Genomic DNA, 21,803 nt, shown 5'->3' with positions numbered 1-21,803 from the left:
TCTGTCTCTCTCTCCTCCCTTGCTCATGCTCTCTGTCTTTCAAAATAAATGTTTGTTTGTTTTTTTTAAGAATGCCTGTTTAAAAGAATACCTATTAACCTCTTGAAGAGTACAACTTAGAGCAGTTCCCTAGAGTTCCATGGGTGCACTGGAGTCCACTGTTTAGATATGCTGTTCTAACACTAACATCATCGAATTTTATAATTTCAGGGGAAGAGGCCATCTTTTTTTTTCTTTTTTTCTTTTTTTTTTTTTTGAGAGAGAGAAAGAGCACAAGAACGGGAAGGAGAGAGAGAGAGAGAGGATCCAAAGTGGGCTCTATGCTGACAGCAGAGAGCCTAATTTGGGACTCATACTCACAAACTGTAAGATCATGACCTGAGCCGAAGTTGGCCACTTAACCGACTAAGCCACCCAGGTGCCCCGGTAGAGGCAATCTTAGGTAATCTATCATTTTTAATTTCCCAAATGTATGCTGGTTGGAACCTAGAGTCATTTGTATCAGATGTGTTTGAACAGTAAATTAAACCAAGATATCATATAGCTAGGCAAATGGGTAACTACTGATTTACTTCATAATTTTTACACCATACATCATTAAATACCAACAATTCTACTTATAAGAATGCATCATTTATTGAAGTGATTCATTTATAAAAAGCCAAGAAGATATAATATAGTGCATTATAGTGATGAGTATTAAAAAAAATAGAAAATATATACAGTTCTGAATTTTTTCAACAAATACCAGATGGGAGGCTTCTTTGTGCCAGACAGTGACACCAACTGAGTTAACAAGCTGGAATAAGTTGGGACAGAGAAATGAGGTAAATGCCTGATAATGCTAGCTATCATTCGACAATGGACAGCATGCTAGTTATTTCTATTGTGTCTTGAATCTTCAGCACACCTCAGAGAGGAGACGTTATTCTCATTTTAAAGGGAGGAAACTGATGGGGTGCCTGGGTGGCTCAGTCGGTTAAGCGTCTGACTTCAGCTCAGGTCACAATCTCGTGGTCCGTGAGTTTGAGCCCCGCGTCGGGCTCTGGGCTGATGGCTCAGAGCCTGGAGCCTGCTTCCGATTCTGTGTCTCCCTCTCTCTCTGCCCCTCCCCCGTTCACGCTCTGTCTCTCTCTGTCTCAAAAATAACTAAACGTTAAAAAAAATAAAGGGAGGAAACTGAGCTTTAAAGATATAAAGAGGTGAAGTGGTTTTCCCTAGGTCATGCCTACTAAGTGGTGGAACTAGGATTTGAACACGAGACACCTAATTCCAAAGCTGTGTTCTTTCTGCTAATTATAACACAGCTTCCTCTTTATTGTGACTCAAAATCTCAACATGGGATTGAACAAAGTAAAATAGAAGTTGAAAGGTGAAACACATTTCTATTTGATTAAAAACAAACTTGTTTTTCAGCGTTCTAGATTTCTTGTTTTCTCTCTTTATTTTCTCTTTCACTGTGTCAGCCGTCAGCTCCATATGGAAAAGTCCTGAACTAGATCTCTGGTTCTGACCCCTCTTCAAAGCTGTAGTCCTACGTTTCTTCTTAAATGCTCTATTCAAATGTGACATGTTTACAATTAAATGCATTATTTACCCTTCCAAACTGACTCTTCCCTCTAAGTTAATTCTCTTAATCATTGAAGCTCTAAATTCTGAATCTTCTCTTAATCCTCTGTAAAACTAGTAGTTGGACTCAATGATACATAATATCCCTTCCAGCTCTAAAATTCTAGTGTTATTTTTGTACCACATACTCAGTTAAAATGAATTACTTTCTCTGCTTTAGGCTCAAATTATTTTCCAGGATTTTTTCCATACATTTTACTCATTCATTCTTATGCATCCTTCAAAGCCCATTAAAGAAAATTTTTTTAGGGACACCTGGGTGGCTCAGTTGGTTAAGTGCCCAACTTTGACTCAGGTCATGATCTCTCAGTCTGTGAGTTCCAGCCCTGCATCAGGCTCAGTGCTGACAACTCAGCCTGGAGCCTGCTTCAGATTCTGTGTCTCCCTTACTCTCTGCCCCTACCCCACTCACACTCTGTCTCTCTCTGTCTCTCAGAATGAGTAATGTTGAAAAAGATTTAAAAAAGATTTTTTTAAAGTTTATTTATTTGGGAGAGGAGCAGAGAGAGGGAGAGAGAGAATCCCAATCAGTCTCCACACTGTCAGCACAGAACCTGATGTGGGGCTTAAACCCACAAACCATGAGATCATGACCTGAGCCAAAATCAAGAGTTGGTCACTTAACCAACTGAGCCACCCAGGCATTCCAAAGCCCATTTTAAATGACATCTTTTTCTTTAAACCCTTCATGAGCCTCCTAACTGGACTTCATAGTAATTACTCTCTCCTTTAGGATCTATAATACTTTTGTAACTTTCTCAGGATAATTTACAATACCCAGTACCCAGAGTGTGTGTGTGTGTGTGTGTGTGTGTGTGTGTGTGTGTGTGTGTGTCTATATGTATCAAGTGAATGGAAGAGGATGCTTAGGGGAATGCTTGGCAAGGAGTAGAGCCTGAGCGGAGTGGTGAGGGCTTATGGACTGGGCACTGGCACAGGGTTTAGGAGCAGGGGTAAGGAAAAGAGAAAGTAGGGGGGCTTGCAGTGGCTAATTCAGGAGTTTCAGAATCATAGTGGGGTAAGGGCAGCATCCTCCAAAGGGGGAGATGGCAGCTATGGGTGATTGCTTAAATATAGAGGAGGTATTCAAACAAGTAAATATCTCAAGGATAATAGGATCCAGGTCTCTCTCTGTAGGAGAAAGGAGTTACAAATGTGAGAGAAAACTGGAATAAACTGTGTGATGCTGGATTGGAGGTATTACTGTGAACATATGGTTTTTCAAAATATATTGTTAGGCAAAGATATATAGCTATAAATGAGCATGAGTATACATATATAGATACATATATAGATGGACTGTAGGAATGTATAAACATTCCCTAGCTGCATCCATAAAGACAGCCTGAGCAGTGATAGCCCAAGAGCAGTGAGCACACCTAGTGCTTCTAAATACGATTGTCCACTGAAAGGAGCCAGGACTCCTCGATAAATGGCTGCATCCAGGGTTGGGGCAAAAAGAGCCTAGAACACCTTATTGTGCCAGAAAATAAGGGAGTGCTCAAAGAATAATAGGTGCAAAATAGTAAAATATTAATGTAGAATATGGTTGGTGGGTATATGGGCATATAAAACTCTTTGAAATTTTCTGCATTTTAAAAATATTTTACAATAAAATATTGCAAAAGAATTTAAAACACACAAAGACATAGAAGCCAGCATGAATGGGGCTCCCCCTGACCAAACTTGGGACAATTTGAACATCAAAATAAATAATGATAGAAACATTTTATAACCCATTTAATAGGAAACTCTGAATCTATAGTGATAAAAATAAATTAAAATTTTGATGCGAAAATATATAATTTCAAAGAATCTCCCCCCTCCAAATACTTATTAATTACAAAGAGGAAAAAAAATAACTTTGTAGTGGAGAAACCTGGAAGATACTGCTTTATTAAAATAAACATCAATAATGTGACTAATTAAAATATGCCGCTCGATAGGATGCAACATTACCAAACTCAAATTTGTGTGTGCACCTGATTTGCAGTAAGCCAATGTCTTGGACACTAGTTTTTTGTTTTTTTTTTTAATTTAATTTTAATTTTAATTTTAATTTATAATTAAATGGGACTCAATCTTCCAACCCCAAGATCAAGAGTCCCACGCTTTTCCAACTGAGCCAGCCTGGTGCCACTAGACACCAGTTTGGAAGCAAAGAAAGCTTTACTATCAGAAAGCAGCCCAAGGAGAAGGCAGAAGATTAATCCCAATGTTGCTGTGTCCTGTTTAGCTTAGAGACAGTTTATATATGTTTGCGGAAGCAGGTTGAATACATGAGAGGAGGGTGAAGGATTTCTTGACACCTTGAAGCGAGGGGAGCTTGAAACAATCTGGACATATGCATTCTTCTGGACAATGGGCGCCATTTGAGACCTGGTAAGATCAGGTATTTCAGATAATTTCAAGACAAATGTTATTGTCGAGTCCCCATTAGGTTTCTACAGTCAGTGGGTAAACAGGCAGTAGGAGTGGAAAAGCCAAAATTAATGATTGATAAGAGGTACATAAAACAGAAGTAGGAAACAAAACAGTATGTGCAGCTAAGTTAATAATGCAACTAATACAACTATAGTTCTGCTTATGCTTTCAAAACAGGGTGAGGAACCAAGCATCCGACCACACAATGAAAAGAACAGAGTGTTACTTCTGTGACAGTCCTGTCAAAGACATTTACCCTGATTTTAATCATAAATAAACATCAGACAGATACAAAGTGAAAGCCATTGTATAAGATCATTGGCCAGGAATCTTCCAAAGTGTCAAGGACATGAAAGTCAAGGAAAAACTGAGGAAGTTTTCCATATTGAAGGCAACTAAAGATACGTGACAAGTAAACACAGTGCTTGATTCTGAACTGAATACTTTTACCGTAAAGAAAATTACTGGGACAATTGGCCAAACAATGTATTCTATAAGTGTTTTGATTATGATAGATTGTGATTGTGTAGTTGAGGGTGCTTATTAATAAGACATACACACTGAAGCATTTAGTATTTAGCATCATGTCAGCAACTTAAATCTCAAATGGTTCAGGACAAAATATTCTTTGTCCCATACTTGCAACATTATTGTAAGCTTGAGACTTGTTTCAAAATAAAAACTGAAAATTATATTCAAAACGCTGAGTATACTGGAAAAACCGCACTTGACTTGGAGCCAAGTGGCTGTCAGTCCCAATTCCGCCACTGACTCGGGTTGTGACCTTGAGTAAGACGCTTTGTCAGGCCCCAGAGTCTCAGGCTATAAAAGCAGGAGTAGGACTACAAGGCTCCGTAAGGTCTCTTCCATGTCTAACACAACACCATCCACACCCACAGTACTCCCCTTCCTGAATTTCTGCAGGCTCCAGTTGTGTCTTAGCCTTCAGATGCCCCAGTGCCGCCCTTAGGGATTCTGGCTGGCGATAACAACAGACACAAATACTTGTGGCCCAAATCTCCCGACTGCAAAGCTACTGCCCTGGCTTCAACTTGGGCAGCACCCACCCCGCCTCCCCATCGCTCTTTCGGCGGTGGAGCAGTCACGCTTGCCAAAGTGGGCGTTCGATGGCTCGGCAGTCGGCTGATGGGGCCTAGGATCAGCGGCGCGGCGCAGGGCGCGCTCCCAATCGCTGGCTCCGGCCGCGCTCGCGGATCCGAGCTTTCCGGCTCCGCCCCGCGCGCGCCCGTCCCGCCGCACTGTCTCGCAGTCGCCGCCGCCGGCAAGTCCCGGCGCTGTCCTGCTGCGCTGTGGAGCCGGTAACGTGGCAGGACTGGGACGGGTGCTGAGTCGTGGGGGAACCCCGAAGGTGAGCTGTCCGGGATTCTGCGAGTGGAGGCGCTGCGGGCGCGAGGGGGCGGTGCCCGGGCTGCCTGCCCACTGGGAGGGATATCACACCCGGGCCTGCACTGGGAGTTGAGAGGCTTGGGGGTCCCCGGGGTGGTCGCGGCTGCCAAGTGGTGACGGAAGCCGGGACCCTGGGCGTGGGCATGGGTGGGGGGATTCGGTGTCGTGGCTGACGGGGCCGGAGCCCGCCGAGGAGGGACTGGAGTGGGGCGCCAGGACGGCTGAATGGCCAGTGCGGTCCGTCCTCTCCCCCGGCTCTGGGAAAGTCTGGTTTTATCCGAGCACAACAGGTAGGCGTGGACTCTGCCCGCCGGCGGGAGCCCGAGACTCCGGGCGTGCGGGGAAGGTCGGAAGGTCGGAGCCCGCCGGGCCGGACCCGCCCAAGTGGCGCGCCTGCTGCGCCCCAGGTCAGTCAGCAGCGGGGCCCCAAGACCGGCTTTGGGCGAGGTCCTCCGAGCACCCGCGCCTCACCCTCAAGAAGCGTAGTCGAGAGGTATCCCCTTCTACGCGAGAACTTTTTCCAGTTCTTCTCGCGAGGAAAGACTGTCTTTGCTGGGGTAGCATTTGTATCGTGTGAGGAGACGTTTCTTCTTACCGTACTCTTCGGCCCGCTAAACGTCATTTCAAGTGATTACAAAGTGTTTAGAAACTTCATCAAGTACTTTACGGTGCTGACTAATGACGATAAATGTACCTCTGGCTGTTGAGATGATTTTCGTAACTTTCAAGTCCTGTAATAGGAGTCCAGTGATCGGAGCTCCTTCATTAAAGATCATAATTATACCTTATTTTTATGTACGTTCATTTATTCAAATATTCAGCATCTTTTATGTGTAGGCTTGGCACCCTGCAGGAACTCACAGCCTGGAGGAGACGCTGAAGGAGGGGGGGGGGGGATGTGCCCACAAGTTCTGTTCAGGACTTTGGGGGAAGATAAGCGAGGTTAAAGTGCAAGCAGAGCACAAATCTACTTAGAGCTGAGCATTAGGTGGGTGGGGAGAGAAGAATTGTTTCATTTTCTAAATGTTTTAGAAAGCGTTTCTTTGACAAAGTGATTTTAGATGTAAGACACATTTTAATGCCATCGATTTTCTTTTCTTTAATGGGGAAGCAGGCAGGGTTTATAACATAGGAACAGTGACCTTTGGAAAAAAGTATGGGAGGTTGGATTTGTCTTAGAATGCAGTTATTTTATATAGTTAACTATAATATAGGAAAAGACTTCTGACCTGAAAGGATACCTGAATTTAGGTTAAGCTCCTCCACTACAGTTTGTGGGTCTTAGGTCACTTTTCTCTTCCTTTCTCTTTGCGTATCATTGCATCTGCCTTTAATGACAGGAAATACATACTCCAGAGTACCTTAACATTTTTAGAAACTATGCAAATAATGAGTACATTCTCAAAGGAAAAAATTTAAGGGCTTTTATTTTAAGCAGTGTATCTGCTTTCCATTCCGCTTTACTTCAGAAAGGGGATTGAGACCATTTGTAACTTTTATGAGCGTTTCTTAATTATCTTATGAATAGAATAAAGATTAAACTGGATTTGTTTAGGCCTCTTACTATTCTAAAATTCTTTTATTCTAAATCCTGGAAAACTAGTTTAATGATCTCTGCATTTCAAAACAAAACAATGCTTTTTAGGATCATCTATCATGAGTCATGAATGCTTGGGCTTTTTTTTTTTTTTAAGATTTTATTTTTAAGTAATCTCAATTTGTGGAGCTCAAATTTAAAATCCCAAGATCAAGAGTCATATGCTCCACCCACTGAGCCAGCCAGGGGTCCCCTCCTCTTTTTTAAAAATAGTAACAAAAGGATTATTTCTAGAAAAGTAGCATAAGGTAGCATTATTAAAGCCCTATGTTTATGATACCTGCCTCAGAAATTGGAGCCACGTACATGACAGGGAGGAGGGAAAACTTCTACAGGGTGATAATTCTAAATATTTGAAGCTGAGCATACACTTTCACTAATCCTAAAACTGTAGTATGGCTCTAATTTCAATAAATAAAATGTTTTATGTGTGTACTTTTTCAGTAACATAGTTGTACTTACTGCCCAGATAATGCTTCTTTGTGGGTAAATATACAACAGCATCTATTTATATCCTTTTCTGTTGTGTTTGTAGGTATCTATATGATGAATATATGCATGTTTTTGTGCATATATGCAAAATATTCCTCACTTTTCCACTACATTTTTTATTTAAGTAAAATTATCAGAAAGTTGATTACCTATGAAACAGCAGAAACAAAATTATTTGAAATATTTTAGGAGGAGATCTGAAAAGAAAAAAAAAGAAAGAAATACATGTACAAAATCTTAATTCCAGTGTCTAAAAGGCTCTGGAAAGTTTTTTTCTTAACTCATGTGGCAGCAAAATATAACATTACTTTGTATTTAACATTATTAAATACAGTCATTATTTAATCCCACCTTGTGTTTTATCTTTTGCTGCACAAATATCAGTGAGTTTGATTGATGGAGTGCTGCCCCAGACTGTCTTGGGGAGTTAGAGGTAATAGTTAGTATATTCACTCTATTACTTGGGTGGGGCCATGAGGATAGCAGTCAGAAGGCAGAGTAATAATGGAGTTGTTCCAGGGAGATGTAACTTGTAAGTTAAGAGCTTAGCTGAGCATCTGGCATGGGGTAAGAAGCAGTGTCTGCCAATAAAATCCCTCCAGTAAGGCTCCAAGAAGTTCTGAAATGTAGCTAAATTCTAGGCTGGGTATTCTATAAGCTATGTTGTGAATTAGAAGTGGGGAGCCATGAGGAAAAGCCAAGATATCAGACCATAGTGTGGATTAAGGGTGATTCTGTGAATGCTAACTTTGATGTGAGAGCCACAAACAGTTTGTAGAGGGGAAACGGGACTCTAAGGCAGGCAGGGTCTAATGGCTAAACCCAAGAAGTCCTAGGTGACGGATTGCATGAGCAGCAAATACAAGGATAGGGTTATTTGGAAAATTGGTCAAGGATTCCTGGCCTCAACTGAGCTAGAGAAATAATGAATGGCATCTTGCACACACTTTGCTCTTGTACTTAGTAGTCTCATGTTGCCCTGCTTTTTAAAATGTCTATACTTTATCAAATAGTATTTTGGTCACTTCCATCACTGTTAGCAGTCTGTTTTGACTTCTTCCTGGTCTCAATGACTTTGCTTCTTTACTTTTAATATGGTGCTCTATTCCAGCCTAGCTAGAATCCAGATAAGTCATGTCTAAAGTGAAATGAATAAGCTGTGAGGGACCAAGAGACTTTGGTCAGTAAAGTTCATGATCTTTGAAACAATTATTTACTGTATATCCTTTAAACACACACACATACACACAAAACTTTGTTTTCTTGTTACTGGAGTCTCAGTGAGGTACCATGTAGTGGGATTGTTTAGATAGTTATTTTCAGATGAGTGAGGTGGGAGATAAGAATAAGTTTTGTACCTTAAAATCTACCATGTGTCACTCCTCAGTGTCCAGAATGGAATCTGTCTTCCCAGGGGGAGATGGAAGAGTTGGTCTGTGGAACAAAGTGATAAAAATTGTCAAGAATATCCAAAGACTAAACTAACACTGTTGGTACTTCTTGATTTACATCTAGATGAGAAAAGAGCCCTTTTAAAGTTGATGTCTCTAGAAGACCTCACACTTTAACATAAAGCCTCAAAGTACTAAAGACGTAAGAGGAGAACGAAGTGATAAAAAAGAGCAACAAAGTTGTAATGATTAGATGCTTGAGTTGGTATGGCAGTAACTGTCAGTAACTGTCAGCGATTAGAGAGACTTTATGCAGCGGCTGTATGAAGTAGTTGAAGGAACATGGACACTGAAATCAGACAGGTGTAAGCATTATCTTATTCCACTTAAATAACGTCTTGACCTTGGACACATTTCTTGTTACCACCATCTGTAAAATGAGGGTAATAATATCTAAGTTTCAGTGTTATGAGGATTAAAAGTTTCTAGTAAGTAAATTGTCAAAAAATGTTAGTTCCTTTTCCATTCACTGTCTTAGAGTTGGTCCCTCCTGCTCAGTTCCCCCCTCCCTCCCCCACAATACTTCCTTTATCCTTTACGGGTTTCTCTTTTGTAATCTGGAGGCAGAGTTGCCCGAGCCAGCAGTACTTCTTCAGTAAGGCCCCCATTGGCAATCTCCCTCACTGAATTCAGTTTCTGTCGTTGTTCTCATCCCGAACACTAGTAATCTGCAGCACTTCAGAAAAATAGAGGAGGAAAGCAAAGTATGCCTCATCCCCACTTGTGGCACCCCTTATGCCAGTTTATACATTCCCTGTAACTCCTGTGTCTTTCCTCTGTCATCCTAACTTCTCTATCTCATAGGATGTGTTCTCCATTGGTTCCTGGAGCTGCATGTATCTGCCATTCTTGTTGGCTTGTAGTATGAGCAATAGCAGCATTCTCCTCATTCCTAGCCAGTTTGCAGGAAACACTCTTGGAATCTTGCTATGCTTGATGTATTTTCATTATATATTAAAATAAGATAGTGCTGTGAATGGGCATGTTACAAGTTAGCCTTTTGTGATATGGTAAGAAACATGGATTAAGTTTTTATGAGAATTTATATTCAGAATTCCAAAAAAAAAAAAATTCATGGTGCAGCAAACCATCTTCAGCTTGGAAGGAGTGTGATGTGAAACTTAATTATAAATATGAGTAACATACATTTTTATGTGAATTAATATACTAGGTTAATTAAAAGTATCTTTTCTCCCTTTATTCATAATCCAGAAGTAGAGAAGAGTCTATTTATATTTAGGATATGTAATGTTAGATACTTCAAAATATTAATCAGATATGGCCACTTGGGGTGCCTGGGTGGCTCAGTCAGTTAAGCGTCCGACTTGATTTTGGCTCAGCTCATGATCTCGCAGTTCGTGAGGTAGAGTCTTGCATCCTGCTCTGTGCTGACAGCTCAAGCCTGCTTGGGATTCTCTCTCTCCCTCTTTTCCTGCCACCACCCAGCTAGCACTCTCTCTTTTTCTCTCTCAAAATAAATACGTAAACATTAAAAAAAAAAAAAGAAATGGCCACTTTTAAGTAGGTGTGACATTGACTTGTTATATAGTTTTCTAATAAAAATCCTATCATAGTATGAACACAAAGGAATATTTAAATTTCTTGCTTTATAGTATTTAATGATTAGTGTTTCACAGATTGTGTTCTATGGAATACTAGTTTCACAACATTCCCAGCTGGGGCCAAAAAAAAAGAGAAAGAGGTAGTCTGGGGAGAGGTCTGTAATTAAAATATCAAATGCTATGTATGTATGCCCTCCTGGCAGTATATAGTACATATTACCATATTACGCCTATGGAGACTCTCTGTCGGAAAGAAAAGTGCCAATGTGGCATTTCCCAAAAGAATTTGGTTTTTGGACCCCCCCCGCCCCCAGACACTTAGCCTCATCCTTTGGCGTTACTGTTCTACAGAACACTTTAGGAAACATTGCTTTACCTCTTGGACCCTCTCTTAATATGTAAGCTTCTATACTTGTAGTTTTCATAATTATAATTTTTTTAAAGTAAATATTGCCCCCAACATGGGGCTCGAACTCATGACCCCAAGATCAAGAGTCACATGATCTTGACTGAGCCATCTTGACTGGGCTCAGTTGGTTGAGCATCCACCTTCAGCCCAGGTCATGATCTCACAGTCGTGGATTTGAGCCGCAAGTCGGGCTCTGTGCTGGAGCCTGGAGCCTGCTTCAGATTCTGTGTCTCCCTTTCTGCCCTTCCCCTGCTTACATTCTGTCCATGTCTCTCAAACTTGAATAAACCTTAAGAAAAATTAATAAAATAAAATAAAATCCTCCTTATTGTAATCTAGCCTCAGTATTCTTATCTGTAAATTAGTAGTGCTAGTAGATATTTTATGGTGGCAGTTAAATGAAAAATCCATTTATTACAGCACCCCAGCCTTTAGAGATTCTGATTCATTTGTTTCAGGCTTGGGTTTTGTTTTGTTTTGTTAAGTGTATTTATTTATTTTTGAGAAAGAACATAAGCACGGGAGAGGCAGAGAGAGATGGGGAGAGAGAGGATCCCAAGCAGGCCCTGTACTGTCAGCACAGAGCCTGAAGTGGGGCTCAAACTCACCAGCCATGAGATCATGATCTGAGCTGAAATCAAGAGTCAGATGCTTTACTGACTGAGCGACCCAGGCTCCCAGGTTTGGTATTTTCTTTAAAGCAGTTAGAGTCATGAACCACGAGTCTGCATTATTATAGGTCTGCTATTCTGACATGCTTAGTTGCCTTTAATTTTAACAATTTACCTATCTCCTCCTATATCCCCCCTTGCTATTTTCCCAACACTCCCTTTTTTAATTGTTTGGACTCCTTATCCTTGGAGGAAGTAGGAGATGAAACTGATTTTGTGATTTACTGAAAGATGTAGGGGGAAATAGGTGGAGGAGTCCAAATGTAAAGTAATGATCTTGTCCCATCCCCCTGCCATTTGTTCTGCACATTTTCTTTCTTACATCTTCGTGTAAAAACACGGTTTTTCCTTTTCCCCCCTGTGGAAAGGCTTCCTGGCATTGAGGAAAGAGAATGAGCTTTGTTGCAAACAGACCTGGGTTTATTCTCTCAGTTCTACTATTTACTGACATCTTAATAATTTCTTTATCCATAAAATGGGGACCAATAATACCTTCCTTGCTTTCTTCCTTGTGGTGATTAGAGATGGTGTAAATTAAGCACTTAAAAAGTTGCTAGCTCAATGAGTAATAGCTATCATTGTCATTTTGTGATTTGGGAGTCTCTTAGGAAGATGAAAGACATAGCCAGGAACTACAACAGCAGGCTTATACATGTGTCCTCCTCATTTGTGACAGTACCAAGATGATGCTAACAAGTAGTATTGTGAATTTTAAAAGTTAGTAATCTATAACAGAAATTTAGTTTATTTATTGGTTATTAAGAATTTCAATTAAAAAGTTTTGAAATCTCTAAAAATTTGGAGATAGAGAACTTTATCCATAATGCTACGGATCTAGTAATTATGGTTAAGATTTTTGGATCATGATTTGGAAAAACACCAGAAGAATCTTGCCATCTAAGTGATAGCTGCAGAAGCCAAATATATTTTAAGAACCATAAATATAATGGAAAAAGTGCTATACTGAGAGGAAGCAGTAAAAGAATTGGAGAATTAATCATTAAAAGTTTCCTAAGGAAGTGATTTTTTTTTTGAAAGAGGTCCAGTTTTTATTTCTTTAAAGGAGAAATACTTTTTAAAAAAAAATACCGTTTTTTTTTTTTTTTTTTAATTTACATCCAAGTTAGTTAGCATATAGTGCAACCATGATTTCAGGAATAGACTCTTTAATGCCCCTTACCCATTTAGCCCATACTCATATTTAAGAGTCTCTTATGTTTTGTCCCCCTCCCTGTTGTTATATTATTTTTGCTTCCCTTCACTTGTGTTCATCTGTTCTGTGTCTTAAAGTCCTCATATGAATGAAATCATATGATATTTGTCTTTCTCTGACTAATTCCACTTAGCATAATACTCTCTAGTTCGATCCATGTAGTTGCAAATGGAAACATTTTATTCTTTTTGATTGCCAAGTAATACTCCATAGTATATATATACCACATCTTCTTTATCCATTCATCCATGGATGGACACTTGGGCTCATTCCATACTTTGGCCGTTGTTGATAGTGCTGCTATAAACATTGGGGTGCTATAAACATTGAAACAGCATACCTGTATCCCTTGGATAAATACCTAGTAGTGCACTTGCTGGGTTATAGGGTAGTTCTATTTTCAATTTTTTGAAGAACCTCCATACTGTTTTCCAGAGTGGCTGCACCAGTTTGCATTCCCACCAGCAGTGCAAAAAAGCATCCTCACCAACATCTGTTGTTGCCTGAGTTGTTAATGTTAGCCATTCTGACAGGTGTGAGGTGGTATCTCATTGTGGTTTTGATTTGTATTTCCCGGATAATGAGTGATGTTGAGCATTTTTTATGTGTCTGTTGACCATCTGGATGTCTTCTTTGTTGAAGTATCTATTCTTGTCTTTTGCCCATTTCTTCCCTGGATTATTTGTTTTTTGGGTGTTGAGTTTGATAAATTCTTTATAGATTTTGGATACTAACCCTTTATCTGATGTGTTGTTTGCAAATATCTTTTCCCATTCCATTGGTTGCCTTTTAGTTTTGCTGATTGTTTCCTTTGCTGTGCAGAAGCTTTTTATTTTGATGAGGTCCCAATAGTTCATTTTTGCTTTTGTTTCCCTTGCCTCTGGAGACATGTTGAGTAAGAAGTTGTTGCTACCAAGGTCAAAGAGGTTTTTGCCTGCCTTCTCCTCGAGGATTGTGATGGCTTCTTACATTTAGGTCTTTCATCCATTTTGAGTTTATTTTTGTGTATGGTGCAAGAAATGGTCCAGGTTCATTTTTCTGCATGTTGTTTTCCAGTTTCCCAGCATCACTCGCTGAAGAGACTGTCTTTATTCCGTTGGATATTCTTTCCTGCTTTGTCAAAGATTAGTTGGCCATACGTCAGTGGGTCCATATTCTGTTCCATTAATCTGAGTATCTGTCTTTGTGCCAGTACCATACTGTCTTGATGATTACAGCTTTGTAATGCAGCTTGAAGTCTGGAAGTGATTTTTGTTTTAAGCTGAATTTTAAAATGCTGAGTTTATTTAGAAAGAAGCAAGGTATTTCAGATTCAAAGATGGAATAAATACAAGGTTTAAAAATAATGAAGATAAAACTGTATTAAAGAACTCTAAAATTACAAAAGATTTTCTTCAGTATCCATTTTAGCCTAAAACCAGTGAAGTGCAGTGGTTCATTGTGTCAGCAAACTAACTTTAGGACTATGCCTAGAGATATTTAAAGTAGGATTACAAAAAGACCTCCGTTTTTCTTTACCAGTCTCCCTCTGGCAACATTGTAAGCATGCTCTGTAACTTGTGAGTTGCTATTTTGTAACCTATAATTTTGCAAAGCCAGAATCACAGGTCAAAGAGAATCTTAATTTAGGTCAGAATAGAATGAGCCACCTTCTTTCTAGAGTAATGCTAATTACTGTTTTGCTTTGTGTTTTTTGGAAGAGTTTGGATTTTAAGATTTATGTATGTTTCCTAAATTGTGGGAGATCCTGGAGGGTTTTTTTGTCTTACTTTATGCTTTTTGGACAAAACTGAGAAACTAAAGACTGGAGGCTGTGTTGAAGCTGTTGTGGTATCTTTTGGAGAAGTGAAAATTGAAGGAAGGACAGTAACTGAAAGTGAAGTATGATATATTTCAAAACTTAAGGCCTGATACATTCTGGAATTGGTTTCATTTACTGTGTAGTGGCTTGTTCCTTTTGTTAATTGGTCTTTTCATCCTCTGGGGGAAAAAAAAAACTAGCAAACCCAACAGATGTATCTTATTTTGTTTGTTGTTGTCTCTGACTATTTGTGATCTTTCCACTTTTCCCTTTTCAAAATGATATAATGAATCTTTTTAAGAAACAAAATGACCAAAAAGATTAAGAAGATTCTTTTTCCCTGTAAATTTTAACCATAATTTTAAATATGTTCCTATCCCTACCAAAACAGATCTTTAAACCTTAGATAGAGAAAATCATGTTAATGCTACATGTTTTGTTTTGTTTTGTGTTATCCTTAAAATTGTTGAAGGTGCTTAAACTTTTTTGCCTGTGTAAATATGACATTAACTCATTTTCAGATGGAAAATTAGCCCTTCATGATAAGACTATTAACTTCTCTTGGAGATGGCTTTGGAGTAAGTTACTCTAGCAAACCGGGGCCTTGGAGATTTGGCCTCCTGTGGTTTCTCTTTCTGTCAGCAGTTAACAATATTTATACATATGTATTACTCTAGAGCAATAAAGTCATTGGCTTGAGAACACTAGACAGATTATAGACATTAGACTTTCCTACACTAAGTCAAATCTTTGAAGACTGAATATGTTATTTAAATCGAATCATATGGGGGTGCCTGGGTGGCTCAGTCAGTTGAGCATCCGACTTCGGCTCAGGTCATGATCTTCTGGTCTGTGAGTTCGAGCCCTGCGTCGGGCTCTGTACTGAGAGCTTGGAGCCTGGAGCCTGCTTCAGATTCTGTGTCTCCCTCTCTCTCTGCCCCTCCTCTGCTCATGCTCTGTCTCTCTGTCTGTCAAAAATAAATAAACACTAAGAAAAATTTTTTAAAAATCGAATCATATGAATTTGCTGATATTCAGCCATTTCTTGACCTATAAAAATGGCAGTTCGTATAATTCAGGTTAATAGCTTAGTTGTTCTTAAACTTTTCCATTAAACTAGTATTCTTCCCAGTAGAAAGGAGTGACTTTTTTTTAAAAGAAGCCTAGAAAGGTTTGTCATGCTTAGAATTTCTCTGAAGTTTCATGTTTTATCTTGAAACACTATTAATTTTGCCCTCTAGTGCATATTGAATGCATATTTATTTTAGTATAAAATGATGTGTTAAGTTAATATCGGGGGAAATGGTTAAGTAAAATTTTATCCTCCAATACAATTCTGTTGGCACCCTGCTGGGGTTTTCCCACTTGGAGAGACACAGTACCTTAGAATGGTAGGACTGTACCTTAGGGCCTTAGGTCTAGTACACAGTGCCTGCTTTTCTCAGTATAGACTTGAGGGATGAAAATTATGACTGAGTCACTGGGAGTATCTGGCATACATAAAATACAAACAGTTATCACAAAGGAAGTAAACAGTGCCTCAGAGAAATGTATGGTCTAAAAAGCATTGAAGGGCATTTGTAAGCTTAGTTCAACTATTGGTTTTATGTTAGCATATATAATATTTGACGGTAAAGTAATATTCATGTGTATATTTTTAAAATACAGAGTAAGTGGCCATAACAGGTACATGTTACTGTTTCTCCATGAGACAGCTTACTTAGGTCTGGAAATTACCATTGTGCTGTATTTTGATTAATACTTTAGGCTGCATTTTATTCATTGAGATTAATAGTACACACTAATCTTATTAGATATCCTGAGAAATCGTTTGGGTAACTTTTATTCCTAGATTCTCAAACTTATTAAAGTAAGGAATTTGGTGCTCAATTTTTAGGAAACAGTATGATGGTCTTTTGTTCCATGCTATCCACAAATTGTCTACAAGTTCTAAGCTTTTTAAAAATTTGATTTGAAGGCATCTGAGGGGCTTGATTGAATGCTTGAGTAGTAGGATAGTATGTAGTGGTTAAAGCACATGTATATAGAGTCAGATTGCTCATGTGTATGTCCAGGTTCATTGTGACCTTAGGAAGCTGCTTAGTTTCTCTGTGCCTCAGTTTCCTCATCTAAAAATAGCTAGCTGCCTCATGAACAGTTCTGTGAATTATTCAAGAAAATGTAAAGCACTTATAGTAAGTTGCCAATAAATGTTAGCTTCTGTCAAAAATAATGGCAAGCATTACCGTGGGAGCTGTAGTTTTACGAATTTTTTTTAAGTAGCATAATTGTTGTTTGAAAAATATATTGTAATATATGTTCACTTTTAATAAACTAATTACTTTGTGATTGCAACAGAAACAGAAAAATGGGAAATAAGGGAAAATTAGAAAAATAAGCAGACTCCACATACATATAGTTCTAGGGTGTGATTATATTAAAACTTGTAGTAGATTGACTGCATTTGTATTCGTCTACCTAAAGTGAAACTTCAGGTAGTAATAGGAACATCTGTTATTTGCAGAAAGCATTTGCTTATCCCATTGATAGTGCATATGTGGAGATCACAGGTGCATTTTAGACTTTGGTGTTTAGATGTGGGATTACTTGGATGAATTTTCTACTTTTAGGAGTAATTTATGAGAGGAATGTATTGAAGACATTGGAGATAACTCTGTGCCCTGCTTATGGTCTCAAGCTTTTTACTGAATTATTTATTATTGCATTGTGTTAGCTATTTTGCTTCTTGATAGATCATTTTACACCACAATATTGCTGCTGCCTAAGGAAAAAAAAGTCTCTTCAGCAGTCCTAATGACCTCTAAAAAGGGTAATTTGATTCTTAAGATAGAATTTTGACTTGCCGTGGTGGTTATAAGAAATTTTCTCTATGATATTGAGGTAATATTTTTTCCTCATGCAATCATAGATATTGAATGCAAACTTGCCTTTCATCTTCTGTATACTTAGAAGTTTTCTTCCAGAAATTGTTTCTCTAGTATTTATTAACTTTATAATTATTTGTGTGTATTTTGGTCAGGTGGCTTCGATAATTTAAGGAGGGTTTAAAAATTTTTTTTATTAAGTTTATTTATTTTTGAGAGAGAGCACAGGGGAGGGGCAGATAGAGAGGGGGGATAGAGGATCCAAAGCAGGCTCCTTGCTGACAGCAGGTAGCCTGATGCGGAGCTTGAACCCATGAACCACGACATCATAACCTGAGCCAAAGTCAGACACTTAACCAGCTAAGCCACCCAGGCTCCCCAAGGAGGGTTTTTAAGGCAAGAATCTAAAACTTCATGTCTCTGTAAAAGTGAATTTGTTAGCACCATTGTTTATATTGTTCTTGTTCTTTAAAATTGACATTTCCGAAAATAACCTAATATTTACTTTTTTTTCCTTTTTTTTGAGGACTGTCAGTACAGGTTATGGGTGGTATCCAGTAGGCAGGCAGGACTCACTGGGAGGGGACAACCGAGATGGCTAAAGCAGCACACTGGGTTGGTGGGTATGGATTGGTAAAAGCTGTCTTTTGGGCTCTGGGGCAGCATCATAGTCAGAATCTAGAATATTAGCCCAAACCAGAGGGACACAAGCAAGATAAAGAGTAGGAGTTAAAAACTTAACATACCTGGGGGCACCTGGGTGGCTCAGTTGATTGAGCGTCCGACTTCAGCTCAGGTCATATCTCACAGTTTGTGAGTTTGAGCCCCGCATCAGGCTCTGTGCTGACATCTCAGAGCCTGGAGCCTGTATCGGATTCTGTGTCCCTCTCTCTCTGCCCCTAACCCACTCACGTTCTGTCTCTGTCTCTCTCAAAAATAAATAAACGTTAAAAAAAAATATTAAAAAAAAAACCTGAAGAAGTCGGCAAGTAATGTAAGTCAATGTGGCAGCTGTGGCCTGCTGGAGAGTCCCTCTCTTAAATTCAGCCATTTGTTGCTGTATGGGGATAGGGACCCAGGTTTTTGTGTAGAATCTTACATTTAAATGTTAGTAAGTCATTTTTTCCACCGATAAGTTACAAGCTAAATTTGGCCAACAGGGTACCAGTTTGTAACTACTGTCTCTTAAGGGGGCTTTTTTCAAGTTTATAATAATTTTGATGATCTGAAACTATAAATAATTTTATATCAGTAAACTCTCTGGGAGTAAAAAATGAATAAAGGAAAGAAAAGCCTTCCCCATGTCTCCCATCTGATTTTCTAATACATCTTTACTTCTCTCTAATACATCTTTGGCTTCTCTATAAAAGATTGAGATTTATTTGGGGGAATATTAGCTATGTATTAATATCTCTTAGTTTAATTACCTGTAGCATTCTGACTGTATTTCCATGCAATTCTAATTATCTGTTTCTATTTAGCTGGGAGTTTTATATAATACATCAAATTTATTTTTGATACATTATTGAACAGGTGCCTTCCCTATTTAGTGTTCTTGATGATAATTGTCTTTCCTTTAAGTAGTAGTGATGATTTTTTTTTTTTTTTAGTGTTTATTTATTTTTGAGAGAGAGAGAGAATGTGTGTGAGCAGGGGAGAAGCAGAGAGAGAGGGAGACAGAGTATCCAAAGCAGGCTTTGTGCTAGTCACAGAGAGCCTATCAAGGGGCTCGAACTCACGAACCGTAAGACCATGACCTGAGTCGAAGTCAGACGCTGAACTGACTGAGCCACCCAGTGCCCTGATGATGATTTTTTAGAAACCAGTTTGTGTGTTTTTTCTTAAACTTTTCCCTTTAAAAAAATTTAAAGTAAACTCTGCCCTCAAAGTGTGACTCGAACTCAGGACCCCAACATTAAGAGTCTCATGCTCTACCACTTAGCCAGCCAGGCATCCTGCTTGTGTGTTTCTTCATTTCTTAACTAATTCTTCCAACTTTCTATTGTGATCTTTTTAAAAATACAGAAAAAAATGAAGAATAGTGAAATAACTGTTCACATACCCACTATCTACATAAAGCTGTTTAACATTTTGGGGCGTTGGGTGGTTCATTCGGTTAAGTGTATGACTTCCGTTCAGGTCATGATCTCGTGGTCTGTGAGTTCAAGCCCCATGTTGGGCTCTGTGATGACAGCTCAGAGCCTGGAACCTGTTTTGGAATCTGTCTGTCTGCCTCTCTCTCTCTCTCTCCCCCTCTCCCCCCCCCGACTCGTGCTCTGTTTTGCTTTCAAAAAAAATTTTTTTTTAAAAAGCTGTTAGCATTTTACTATATTTTATGGCTAATTGATTTACTTATTCAAAAATGAGTTGCAGACACGCTGCTTTACTGCTGTAAATTTGAGCGTGCTCCTAAAAATAAAAGATTCTGTGATCAGAATGTCATCTTACAAGTGTGTGTGTGTACACTTACATGTTATTTATGTTCTGGAAAGCGTATGCCCAGGACATGCTCATGAATTAAAACAAACAAACAAACAAAATCTTCTCTATCTTTTTTAATTTGCTACAACAGGAGTGAAGGCTACTTTGGATCTGGGTCATAGCAGATATGATCTTTATTGCTACAATCCCTGGGCACCATCCATCCAAGTACCTTCAATAATAGGACTTTGCTTTCACAAGGTTCACGGAAATAAGGAGACTATTCTGATAGAGATGAGACTTTTTCCTAAAACTCCTAGCTTCAAGCTACACAGAATATTAGGCTAGGGGAACAGATGCTAATAGGAATAAGTCCTTTTAAATCGCTAGGTAAAAGACAGAATATATGCCCAGGGAGATATATTATAGAAATTTAGTAGGAGGTCTGGATATTTGGTCATTTGTTGATTTGTACTCATGACTCATTTTATTTTAGTGAAAGGGTATTTATCCTACAAAGAAAATGGAAAACTAATACTTGAATAGCCCAAACTAAAAATTTTCAGGATTTTAATGAAATTTCTCTTCTGTTTAGCAAGTTTTTGTATCTGTGTATGAATAATGCCTGAATATCTGTTTTGTCTACTCTCTAAAAAAGGAGTCAAAGGTGGATTTTGTGTCATTGTTAAGAGTTTGGGATTGGTATTTCCCAGGTTCACCCCAGAGCTATTAGAAAAAATATTGTCACTTTAATTATGCTTTTGTGTTTTCTGTGGAAGATTCAGTATTATGATTGCCTTCCTTTTTACTCTCCTTTTAAAATATGTTCTTTTCCTCTATTACAGACTTTTTTCTTAGGTATATCAACTGAAGTTTAATGAGAAGAATTGTGACCAGCTAGGAGAATTTTCTGCAAGGAATGGAATTAGCTCATAGCTTATTGCTGAATGAAGAAGCATATAATCAACTAGGTGAAGTTCAGAGGGCAGAATTTATTTTTGATTGGTTGAGATATTTGGAGAAGCTCTTGCTGGCAACCAGCAGGGTGGGTAAAATTGCAAAAACTGTTTTTGTGTGTGTTTTTTTAAAATGCTGGATAATGTTTAGTTCCTTTGGTTTGCTTTTCTAGTTCTACCCAGAATAACCTAAATTAGCTTTCAAATGGTATACCTTATTGAGAGTTTATAATGAAATATTACAAGAAATTTGTTCTTTCAAAAAGCAGGAAGAAGTCAGCCAATATTTTTTATATTACTTAAAATATGTATAAAAATATAAACTACTATGAACCACATTTTATTATATTTCATTTTCATTATCTTGTTCACCTTCATATGCATGAAGCCCTTGTGTAAGATACTGCTAAATATTGTAATGGGAGTTTTAAAAAGTTTGAGCTCTTTAAGGAGAATGTAATTGGAAAAGTCTTTTAGTAAACATATTCACTTTTAAGCTTATGAAATAAGTACCAGAAAAAAAGACACGCTCATATTTTCACCTGTATCCAGCATTTGTTAACGTTTTGCCATATTTGACTGATTTACCAAGCCATGTGAGGTGGTTTTACACCTAAATACTTCTGCATACATCTACTAAAAATGAGGATATTCTCACAATATCATATGCAATGCAAAAGCGGTGCAAAGACACTACTCATGGAAACATTTGGAATTTAATAAGGCAAAAATCCATACACTAACAAATACTTCATTGTAGGAGCTTAGACCTTAGTGATCACCTGAGTACCGTTACTGCTGTAATGATACTCTGTACTCCTTTTTCAGAGAGCAGACAAGTAAAATGGAGTAACATTACTGGCATTAAATGCATAAGTTTGCAAA

General features: G+C 38.6%; 1 protein-coding gene across 10 annotated transcripts in view; it reads left to right on the top strand.

Annotated features, from left to right (window-relative positions):
• Positions 1-5,282: 5,282 nt before the first annotated feature.
• Positions 5,283-21,803, top strand: part of HEATR5A (HEAT repeat containing 5A) — a 120,116-nt gene continuing 103,595 nt past the window's right edge. For 7 of the 10 annotated variants that reach the window (XM_027065545.2, XM_053224339.1, XM_027065548.2 and 4 more), the window contains exons 1-2: positions 5,286-5,422; positions 20,808-21,007. In XM_027065545.2, coding sequence (XP_026921346.1) covers positions 20,882-21,007 — 126 coding nt within the window. In that variant the 5' untranslated portion in view covers positions 5,286-5,422; positions 20,808-20,881. Of the gene's footprint in view, positions 5,423-5,619; positions 5,751-20,113; positions 20,191-20,807; positions 21,008-21,803 lie in introns of those variants that run through there. The other 3 variants (XM_027065543.2, XM_053224338.1, XM_027065544.2) reach the window with 3 other exon arrangements.

Source organism: Acinonyx jubatus, chromosome B3 (assembly GCF_027475565.1).
Source record: "Acinonyx jubatus isolate Ajub_Pintada_27869175 chromosome B3, VMU_Ajub_asm_v1.0, whole genome shotgun sequence".
Taxonomy (NCBI): domain Eukaryota; kingdom Metazoa; phylum Chordata; class Mammalia; order Carnivora; family Felidae; genus Acinonyx; species Acinonyx jubatus.
The sequence above is the reverse complement of the archived record's forward strand: the minus strand, read 5'-3'. Positions and strand labels throughout refer to the sequence as shown.